The sequence below is a fragment of the Dreissena polymorpha genome, chromosome 8 (assembly GCF_020536995.1).
Source record: "Dreissena polymorpha isolate Duluth1 chromosome 8, UMN_Dpol_1.0, whole genome shotgun sequence".
Lineage (NCBI taxonomy): Eukaryota > Metazoa > Mollusca > Bivalvia > Myida > Dreissenidae > Dreissena > Dreissena polymorpha.
Genome location: NC_068362.1, coordinates 56,439,607 through 56,450,999, shown reverse-complemented (window position 1 = coordinate 56,450,999; position 11,393 = coordinate 56,439,607). Strand labels below are relative to the sequence as shown.

The 11,393-nt window shown below is 32.6% G+C and overlaps 2 protein-coding genes across 2 annotated transcripts in view; both read right to left on the bottom strand.

The window, feature by feature from the left end:
- Window positions 1–1,219: 1,219 nt before the first annotated feature.
- LOC127842077 (heavy metal-binding protein HIP-like) lies at window positions 1,220–6,694 on the bottom strand. Its single transcript, XM_052371394.1, has 3 exons — window positions 6,285–6,694; window positions 2,515–2,643; window positions 1,220–1,767 (listed from the first exon to the last, which is right to left on the bottom strand). The coding sequence occupies exons 1-3, from the start codon at window positions 6,343–6,345 to the stop codon at window positions 1,364–1,366; spliced, it is 594 nt and encodes a 197-aa protein (XP_052227354.1). The 5' UTR covers window positions 6,346–6,694; the 3' UTR covers window positions 1,220–1,363.
- A 929-nt stretch (window positions 6,695–7,623) lies between these two features.
- Window positions 7,624–11,393, bottom strand: part of LOC127840548 (uncharacterized) — a 20,858-nt gene continuing 17,088 nt past the window's right edge. The window contains exons 4-5 of the mRNA XM_052368961.1: window positions 8,474–8,609; window positions 7,624–8,068 (exon numbers count right to left, since the gene is read on the bottom strand). Coding sequence (XP_052224921.1) covers window positions 7,653–8,068; window positions 8,474–8,609 — 552 coding nt within the window. The 3' untranslated portion in view covers window positions 7,624–7,652. The remainder of the gene's footprint in view (window positions 8,069–8,473; window positions 8,610–11,393) is intronic.

Here is an 11,393-nt window from a genome sequence, read left to right as displayed (position 1 = left end):
TGTCTGTCTCACAATAATTGCAACGTCAAGTCTGCAAAATAGCGCGGGCGTTCAAATACTTTTGCGATACGTCAGCTGTTTACATAATGCGCCTCGAGACACACGCAGTGAATATTTAGAATCTCTTTTAAGCGTGTTCAATACTTGATAATTATGAATATACAAAGTTGTTTGAAGGTCAGCAATAAATCTCGTTTCAACTGATTTTTATTCTATAAATTAGTAGAAGACTGCGTTAGCAGTTGATCGGAAATGTTTAAACTAATACGGAATATATTGGACGCACAGGCGTCTATTTCAGAAGAAATTTTGACGGTCACGTGGTACGAATGGCGACAATCGATTTGATGAAGTTAATATCTCTTCAAAGAATCATAAATTGATTTGATGATACTATACGAGACCCATGTCGGTAAGCTCGATAAGATGTTTACATCGCATTTTTTTTAAATCTTTAAATATCGAAACAAACTCGGTTTACACAAATACAAATCGACCAAAACGGACAAACCTCGGCTAATCTGACATGTAACCAATCATGAGTAATAAGTTCTATACGAAATGCATTTGTACATCATCTTGATATTGCTCATGGAAAATAATGTTTGACTAACTATTATTTCGCGTAACGACAACGAATCATAAGGCACACATTTACTTCTCTTTCAAATTTCCAATATCAAACATCGTTTTGAATGCATACTTTAGCCTACATGGAGTTATACGCAGCAAAATGTTAAAATGTTATTTTCTATGATACATGGTGGAAACGTTTGATACTATAAACTGTAATATGTGGCATTATATTATAGAATTTATGAAATTCAGGCTTCAGAAAGTTTCTTTGAGACACGTATTTAGACATAATTGATGAAATGTCCGTATCCACCACATTGGGCTGTATTTTGGCTGTATTTAAAAAGTTGCGGATCGATCGGAACAAATTAATCACAGACATTAGGATATATTCAAGAGGTATTGAATGCATATGTTGAACAATATGATATTATTTAGCCTGGACACTTTATCAAGCGAAATATAATGCTTACTAAATGACCAAGGTCGTGTCTAAATCTGCCACTCCCTCTTTAAAACTGCTTGGAAATAATATTTGTCATGCAATCTGTTTCGAAAAAGAACAGTTGTGTATACAGAACTCATTTTCTAGCTTGTTAAAGGGTGTGTTTCTGCAAATTCGTAAATCGGGAACACTGATGAGTTAATTCAACTGGATCGATTTATTGAAAACGGCATTAATTTATAAATAGGCAAATAATACTTTTAACAAAATACATGTGTGTGTTTTATTGAAGATCGTCTAGGCACTACTTAACACACTTAATCCCATACAATCAGACATATTTTATGATATCTGCAACAGAACGCCAGTAAAACTATTAATAATATTTTGATGTGCAAAGATCAGATCGCCACTTGACTCATGATGTTGAACGTACACTTGGTCCCCAGCGTTCAGTTGAGTGACGGTAGTCTCCGAGGAGCAATCGTCATATAGACTGTCCCCCGCAAGTATTCCACCAATCCTGTTGGTATTCTTCATCAAGTCAAGAAGAATGAAATGGCCACCATGTGAGCACACGGAGACGGAAAACAGGTATGTGCCGTTCAACGGTGCAAGAAATCCACCAAAATGTTGAAAGTAGGCATTACCAAGGTTCAGTTGTACATCGTCAAAGATAATACGCTGATTGAGACCGGGATTGCTGCTTGAAGTCAGGTGTGCCTTGAATGCCACTGGCGGGTGATCTGAATTAAAAGTCGTACGTTTAGCTAAACAACATCGTATCTGATTTACAAGGGTATGCAGACAAAATACTTTTACGTTCGTCACTCGAAACAAGATTCCATTTTAAATTGTATAAAAAATGACGGAATACAGATGAATGAAGAACGTATATACACGAATTAATTTGTTAAAGGGACTGGCAACCACGAATGACGAAAAATGAAAAGTTCAAAAATACCGTATTTTCTACAATTATTAGTTTATATTGATTTAAATATCACGACTGGTATAGTACATTACTTGAAAAAAGTTCATATTTACAGTATATTCGGTAATACAAGTTCGCTATGTGAAATCGAAAGTACATCGCGAAAAAAGGTGACATAACGATATTCACACTATAAATAACAAGAGATTGCTCATTTTATATATTAGATTTATACAATTCACGACGTATGCACAAGTTGCATTCCTGGTTTACCACGTGACGATGATGATCAATCTACTGGCGTTATTTATAGTTAACTGGCAGTTACCTGGTTGACATACCCAGTAAAATTTATTACCAAATATACTGAAAATATGAAAACTTAACAACCTTTTTCAAGTTATGTAATATACCAGTCGTGATATTTTAATTAATATAAACTAATAATTGTAAAAAATACGGTATGTTACAACTTTTCTTGTCTTCGTCGTCGTGGTAGACTGTCCCTTTAAGATGTCGTCAAAATGTTTAAAAAATAAAACGATGGCTTCACACTTACTGTATTTTGCTTTCAAATCATTGAAATCCTTCGTCAAAGTGGTCAGTTTTGCCTCGTTTGCGTCCAATCTGAGAACAAGATCAGGAATGTCCACTTCCGCCACAAATCGGGATTCTAAGACAGACGAAGCTGCAACGCAAGCGAATGTACAATATGTAATTATGTGAAACATAGTTCTCCGTTAAGTGAAAGTAAACGAATTGTAGAGTTTCAAAATTTTGAAATTTTGTATTTGAATCTAGAACAATGTCAAGATAGAATAGATAAGTCGCCAAATTTAGATTGTTATGTACCGACCAAATCGATGGGTCACCTGTATGTCGCATTCTCATGTGTGTGTTGTCGGTACAGTTAATAAAGATAACAATTTCGTATTTTAACTAATTTACAATATGACATTTTTATGCATTTACAATTATTTTTATAATATTATTATCCTGGTACAAAAAGGACAAGGGACGTTAAAGGCCGTAATTTGCCTTTATGCAAATTATTTTCAACCTGATATCAACGTAAAGGGCAGAGAGTCTTCTTTTAAAAATATCCTCAATGTACGCATTTGTTGAAAAGACCTTATCTCCAACTCGAGACAAAGAACCTTACTGTTTTTCAATTTTGACGTCGTTGAACGTTGAATATCAACAGTATAATGCATATTAAAATATCTTGGTGATTTAAATCGCCGAATGTTTTAGGAAAAAAAATCACGCATTGTTAATTACTTTTGATATTTTTGTTTTTGAATAGCATCAGAAAAAACTATTACATTCTTAAAAAGTTACTATATTTATTAAACAACAAAAATACGGTTTCATAAATGACCTATTGTATTCACCTATTCAGAATGCACATTCTGATCGCGTAATAATGTATTATATATTACGTATACCTTCTAGTTCAGATATACTTTTTATCCTGCCTCTGTTGCAAACATTGACCTAATAAAGCATGGTTGAATAAACAAATTGATCTCCGGCAGTACCTCGCGTGACCCCGATCTACCGTAAATATGTATTCCAACGCGCCGATTAACATGTTCTTATATTTGATCTTTGACATTTTTTGAGACGTATCATAAATTTTATCGTTATATTATATATCATCCTAGTTTTTTTTCTTTAAAATATATTACCGAACCAGCTTTTTGTATTTTTCATTTTAATTTACTTGGTTACGCAATTTATGACGTATCTAGTGTGACGTCATTTCTCGGACGAAACATACTAGTTTTAGCAAGACTCTCCGGATTAAGGGGCAACAATTTGGACGTGTTGATTTTCAACATTCAATTATTTTAAATATATCTAAACATTGAACGAATCCAAAACGTATTTCGGATTGTGTGTCTTCATGCATAATTATTAACTTCGACAGGAATACAATAACTCGCTCCGACAGGATTACGATTTCGTCAATCTCGTTTTGGGTCAGAGTAGTTCGCATTCGATACAAACGCTATTACAAAAATAGTTTTATTCAAAATACATTTCGATAAAGGGATGGAAGAAAAGAAAATGGAAGTGCATATCATTGTAACATTAGTGTAACAAGCATAAGATTAAAGTTATCATTGAGTTAAATAAAATTGAGCTTTTGTTTTGCCGTCGCACTTTTTTCAATTTCTACCAAGAAAAATATCATATTCTCTATTCGTTTTATTTCACATATTTTCAATTCGAAAGCATTAACCCATTTATCCCTAGCGTCTAAAAAAAAAGGTCTTGGCAAACAGCGTAGACCCAGATGAGACGCCGCATGATGTCTTCGATAAAATGTGTCAACGGCATAAGTTAACATGACGCAGGATAAATGGAATACATGGTTGGTGCCGAGATGGAGAAAGTTTATCCGGTTCGGCACGAAAAAGAAAAATAGGGCTCGCTAAACCTCGCCTTTTTTTCTTTTTCTATGCCTCACCGGATAAACTTTCTGCAACAACCATGTATTCTCTATCTCAGAAACAATTTTTTGTGCCGAAAGAAAGTGTTAATTTTGATAGAAATTTACTAACATAGTTTTATATTGAAAAAATAATACATTGTTTAGATCTAATGTTCAATGCAAAATACTATATTTTATTTAAGATTTAAATCTTTCAATAAGTACGAAGAAATATATAAACGTATATGTCGACTTTTGTTTATAGGTAGGGTAGTGCTGTGAGAAACAATCACTATTAATTTATAATACAAATACGATTTAAAATATCTAGGTCGCATCTTTTTTTTAAACGTCACAAGCTTATTCAGGCTATTAATACGACACGTAAGCAGCATGAAATGTCTGCATTCCAATATCTCGGATCATCAGATTTGATCGGATTGGTGGCGCCGGAAACAAACATTTTCGAACACTTTATTAAGTATTACACCAACATTCTGTTACAAAATTAATGTCCCGATATGCACGTCAAGGTAAACTATTGGTGATAAGAAAATTTCAGGAGTGGTGCGAATTAATGAAACGTACAAATAATTACAGATGAAAATATTCTTATGATATGAAGAATCGTACCATTATATGAAGCTTTCCAGATCTGTGAATAAATTATATTGACTGATGATATAATTATACGATATTCAATAATTACGCAATACTATCGTTTTCTAAGGACGTGTTGAGATCAATGTAAGCCCTTTTCTCTGACATCAGCTTTTTTATTTAAGTACTAATAAATTCCTTCGAAAGCTATTCAAATTGAACGTATTTAAGTATCTTATTATTGCTTATTCTCGTGTTTTGTCACCGTTAATATGACGTATTATCAGAAGCTGGCCTTTGCTGCGTTATTGGACTTGGGTTTATTGTATATCTTTCAGCTCAGTGAATGCTTTTTGTGTGGAACCAAACAATTAAGTATCAAAGTCGTTAGTCAAATCAATATGTTATGAAGGCTTCATAAACTGGTTATCTAGATAAATTCTAATTACAATAGGCTACTTTTTACGATAAAATACTGCGCATATACATCAGAGCAATGTGATCTGTCATTCCACACCTTATTTGTCCAGATATGCATGTTGATATGAAATGTATGATATATGATGCTGATTTCTAAGGTTTTGTCGGATTAAGGATTAAGTTGGATTAAGCTTACACTAGTATGCACGTCACTTTACAGTGCCACGGAAATTCGTAATTATGTTCACGGATCTCCGGAATATTTTTTAATTAAGAATTAAATAGAATTTAAATCTTATTGTGTTTTATGTTATTGCTTTTTCACTTGACTTGCGATACTTATAGTTAAAGGTTTCTATTAACTTGTGGGTTTTGTGGATAATCACAATGTACGTGTGTGGTTTGGTATTCCTTCCAATAGATTATTGTCCTCGTCCTGTGGGTTGACAATTAGGTGACCCGAGCTTTTTGTTTTATTTTGTAATAGCGCACACAGTGGTTATTTCCCCCCTCAGCCGATTTTCTTTCTAGGCCGAGCACTTTTTCTATGTTTTCAGTTCAGTCCACATTTGTTAAATCATAGATTATTATCTTTTCGTTTGACCGTGTATGACTGAAAGTTGGATTTGTAGTATGGAGCAAATTTAAACAATGAAGAGCTCGAAAATGGCAAAACTGCTTCAAAAATATATCCTGCCCTTTGTTGTCACGCATGTGTGACAGAAGAAAGTATAAACTTGTTAGAGAAAAATTATTGGTAATATATGAAACTTTGAATGTTAATTATATAAGACAAAAACTGTGTTGAACCTGTGTTTGTGCTCGCAACTGATTACATTGAAAATAAAACCAAAATATTGTATGCTTACTTTCTCCAACTCCGTCGAACAACCGTCGATTTGGTGTAACCCACGCGTTAATAAACATCATCGTTTGGGCACTAAGTCACCGTTTAATTTAAAATTGTCTGTTTCGTAATTTGATTATATGGGTTTGACATATCTTTATTTCTGTTCATGATGTGATAAAATCATTTAAAATCACACGGGCACACTGCGTAACGTAAAAGCTGTTAGGTATCCTCTCCGTTACAAAAACTCAAAATGCTCTCATCCCGTTACAGTATTTGTTTATCTCAGTTTTAAATTAACTTTTGCACAACCGCAAGGTAAACTAAACGTTTAATAAATGTTTACATTTCTAGAATTGGAACGGTATGGACTGCACGGAACATCCTCGACACTGACAAGTTAATGTTTTATGTACTAGGCTGAGGCATTTCTGCAGCTAAACGTTGAGTGACTATCCATAATGGTTCCACTTATCAGTTCAACAAAGGCGAATAGCACGCTTACTATCGCCATTCTGCAATAGCCTGCACACAAGCAAGCTTACGAAATTGAGAATCAGAAAACATGTTTAATCACAATAGAAATGACAATATATGTTTAGTCAATTTTGAATATTTGTCAATACAAGTGAAACAATCATAAATGCCTCAATTAAAATGGCTTCTCTGAAAAGCGGTAACTCTTGAGGAACAACTTAAATCAGAGGATAAAGGATAAAAATGTGAACACACAAATACGTCGACCTTATTTTCTCGTTTGTACGTTGATAGTATATAATGATGACAAATATACTATATTTATTGAAATAATATTCTAGATTTCACAAAAAGAACATATTTAGAAGGGTATTATTGTGATACAACACATAGAATTCGTTATAATACTTACATTTATAGTACATAATTCGATTGTTTTTTTTTTCATTAATTAATTAAATCACTAGATAATATTCGAGTTTTAACGTTCGTTTCCATGTACAAAGTCGTATGAAAAATACAAATACAAATATAAAGAAATTAGTACATCACCGGACGGACTACTTGGCGGACTGATAATGATACTGCATCGATTTTAGTTGTCAATTTTACTTGTAACGGATCGATTTGTTAATGGCTTATGACATAAGAAACCGTTTGGGACTTTTCTTTAAGTATAACACATGTCATATACTATATAGAACATTTTAGTTGTATGGTCTGCCAGAACTCTTCATTGCACAAACGTTATTCTTATGTACAAATTCAAGTTAAATGTAAATGCTTATCTCCAAAGGATTTTTGTGAATGCTTCAATATCTACTTATTAAACGCATCTTTCATTGATAATTGATAGACTGATAGTAAAAACAAAAACACAATACAGTTGTGCGTCGTATTTTATTGTCATTTACAATATTTGCAATAGAGACCCCGTAAAACTATTAATATAGTTTTGATGCACAAAGATCATATCGCCATCGATCCCATGATGTTGAACGTATACCTGGTCGCCAGCGTTCAGTTGAGTGACGGTAGTCTCAGAAGAGCAATCATCAAGAGCATTATCCCCCGCAAGTACACCGCCGATCCTGTTGTTGTTCTTCATCAGATTGAGAACAATGTAATGGCCAGTACGTGAGCAAATGGAGACGGAAAACATGTACGTGCCGCTCAACGGTGCAAGAAATCCACCCAGATGTTGAAAGTAGGCATTTCCAAGGTTCAGTTGAACATCGTCAAAGATGATGCGTTGATTTGGACCGATAGTGATATACAAATTGCCACTCGAAGCCAGGTGTGCTTTGAATGCCACTGGCTGATGATCTGAGAAGACAAATAAATGGTTTAAGAAAAATTGATTGACTTTGATAAATATTGTGAAAAGCAAACACACTTATTTCAGGCTCAATCCTCGAATAAAAGAATCAATTTTGAGAGATGTAGAATTATTTTCCTTGGGTTCAGAGTTTGATATAATGATAAATAAAAAGAAACTTTTCAAATTATAAACTGATGTTAAATAGAAATAATTGTCACGCCTGTTTGTCTTAATTGCCAAAACAACAGTACTAAAAAGGTCAAGTAATTACAGAAGTATTTTGCTAGACATTGTTTAACATGCAGTGCGCAAATGAATCCATATTGTATACAAAACATTTAATATGATATACTTCAAATGTTACGCTCATTAAATAAGCCATTCTAACCAGTCTGAGAAATATTACTTACCGACTTTGGCTTTGAGGTCGTTAAATGATCTCGTCAGAGTAGCAAGCTGGCCAACGGTGTCACTCAGGTTCTTTGTAAGAGCATTCAGTTTCACGTCGTTTGCGTCCAATCTGAGAACAAGATCCGGAATGTCCACCTCCGCCACAAATCGGGATTCTAAAACAGGCGAAGCTGTAACGCATCCAAACGCAATATATATAATTATTTGAATCATAGTGGTATGCTCCTTGAAGTTTACATCGGCGAATGACGCCTTTGACGATTTTTATCAGCTTATAATGTTCTAGATTTGAAACTAGAACATTGAGAAAATAGATAAGTCACTTTGAATAAAGGTTAATTTTAACATTAAATTGTATAACTAACAATACATGACAGTTAATGAAATCTTACATTTCGTCGATTATTAAGAACTCATCTTATTCTATACATGTTTATCATTAAACATGGCTTATTAATGTTAAGGCACTGGAAGTGGTTTTAACTTAAAACATTCGCATCAAGACTGTTTTCAAGGCATTCTCATAACTCTGTAAATGTAACAGTTATTTACACTGTTTACAAGAATGTACAAAACTAATTTAAAATTATTTATTAACGCCATTAATAATGCAAGATAAAATAACATGTACGTACTAATTTTATCCTGATAAAAGTTTAATGACACGATACAAATTTGATCCTATAAACACCGTGATTATCAATACCTACCAAACATTAGGGAAAAAACACACAAGTCGATTAATCCAAAATTCTATTTATATTTCTTGCCCATGTGTTTTGGGTCAGTAGGTGCGGTCATTTACCAAGTTCCATGATTCTGACATTTGGCAATTTAGCTGTAAAAAGGCAAAAAGGCCCAGACTCCGGTTATATCGAAAATTACACCATCACAAATAGTGTCAGCTAATTGTACACGAAACCACGCGCTTATGATAGGTTAACGTTACCAAAGTATACAGACACATCGTCAAATATGCACTTGACAAAATTACTATAGCTTTAAAGGTTTGCTGAAACACGGTTAGGAATACAAATTGGAACGATATAAATTCCGATTAAGAATGCCATTTTTCAAAATTAAAAGTTAATAATGAAATTATTCGAGTTTTGTTTATTTCAAATTAATTAGCATTCAATACGAGAGATGCGTTTGAAGAACAAATCGTTAAAATTTTCGAGGTATCTACATGTATAAATCTAATAAAGTATAAAATGTTATCTAGCTTAAATGGTTTTTTAAGTTATAACATTTAAAAAGGTTGAACTACATAGAGGTTTTAAGGCAATACCACCAACTTTAAATGTATGTATGAAATGTTCATTTTGAAAAAAAAACACACTGTGTTTTGGATTTAATGTATTCGATATAAATCATACTTTTTATTTATATTTTAAGTATTAATAATCGAAGCTAACTGATTAACGAGCACACAAATTTATAAATGCGTCTTTTAAAGTTAACGAATATTCTTATTTAGATCACGTTCGTTTTACGTAGAATTACATACAAAACATTTAACAATTAAATTGTGTTAAAGTGTAAGGAAAATGTTGCAACGCATGTTAAAACTACAGACATATTTTCTGATTCTCGAGCTTTTATGAATGCGCTTGGAATTTGCATTCGTCAAGCTATTTGGTATAGCACGTAAGCCTGGATGACACGCATATGTTTTCGTACCTAGTAAAACCAACATTGATAGCAGACATATATTTTTATCGGTTTCAATAGTATAAACATCATGGAATAATTCGACAATGCCTTCAGTTTTGTTCTGTGTTAATTTGGAAAAAAAATGCAACAACATTAATATACACTAAGACATTTATTAATGTTGTTTTCATACCGATCATAACATGTAAAATAATTGTTTGTCAAACATACATTGTGCAATAGTAATTAATTAACAATCGCGTGTAATGCTTGTAAAATATGGCTTGTTGTTTCTGACATGACATTTCTAAGCGTTTGTTTTGCGCCGAGATTTGGATAATGTTTATCATAATCGTATGTTAAATAATTACTACCGAAATCTAAGACATTGTTCGTGGAGAATAACATGTAATGTACGTGTATATGATCTGTAATTAAAAGAAACTAATTAAACCAAATAATATACCATTCATAAAAATAAGGTAATATACCTGTGGCGCTATTATTAGCAAAAATAGTGCACTCATAAATTACTTTGCAAACACTACAAGTACACGAATGATGAAACTCTTTATCAGAATTATCACAATGATATGTCTTGTTAATATTCATTTTAAACAGGCAAATGAACAGTTTCCTAAACCAGTCATTATAATATATGCAATATATTTAACATAAATAATGATAATATCACATATAATAAACTCAAAACAGCAACTAAATACAACACCACGTATAAACACAATAGTGGTTACTCATTGGAAAACTAAAAATAAAACTATTGCCTATATATATAGTTTATTTTATTTGACGTTACAGATATCGAATAGTTAACGGTTTAATATTATATTTTATGTTAACCATACCATACAAATTAACATCTTAAGAATCATAGTAAATTCATATCGATATATAATTGTTTTAGATATTGCATGTACACATGTAATACTAATCATGTGTTTAAGTGATTATAAGTCGGGCATTCCAATCGATACATTATTTTTTATCTTAAATTTTAAATTTAATCCCAATACACAGCTCATGACTAGTTTTCCATTCAAATAAACCTACTCTAGAATGGTCTCGTGCGTTAATGTAAAATCAACAGCCTTATACGTAATATCACTTTTTAGATCGACTTACTAAAGAAGAGCATTTTAAACTGTTAAATTACGTCATGCATTGAACTTTCTACAAAAACTGTTCTGCAAAAAGGGAAGGAAGTTATTTAGAACAGTGATTGCATCTTTAGTGTTGTAAGAT

Excerpts from the sequence above, each read along its gene's own strand:
- LOC127842077 (XM_052371394.1), bottom strand. The coding sequence starts at position 6,345 with ATGATGTTTATTAACGCGTGGGTTACACCAAATCGACGGTTGTTCGAC. Across the intron at positions 2,644-6,284 it reads GTTCGACGGAGTTGGAGAAA|CTTCGTCTGTCTTAGAATCC; the intron begins GTAAGCATACAA and ends CTTGCGTTGCAG. Across the intron at positions 1,768-2,514 it reads TGATTTGAAAGCAAAATACA|ATCACCCGCCAGTGGCATTC; the intron begins GTAAGTGTGAAG and ends CTTTTAATTCAG.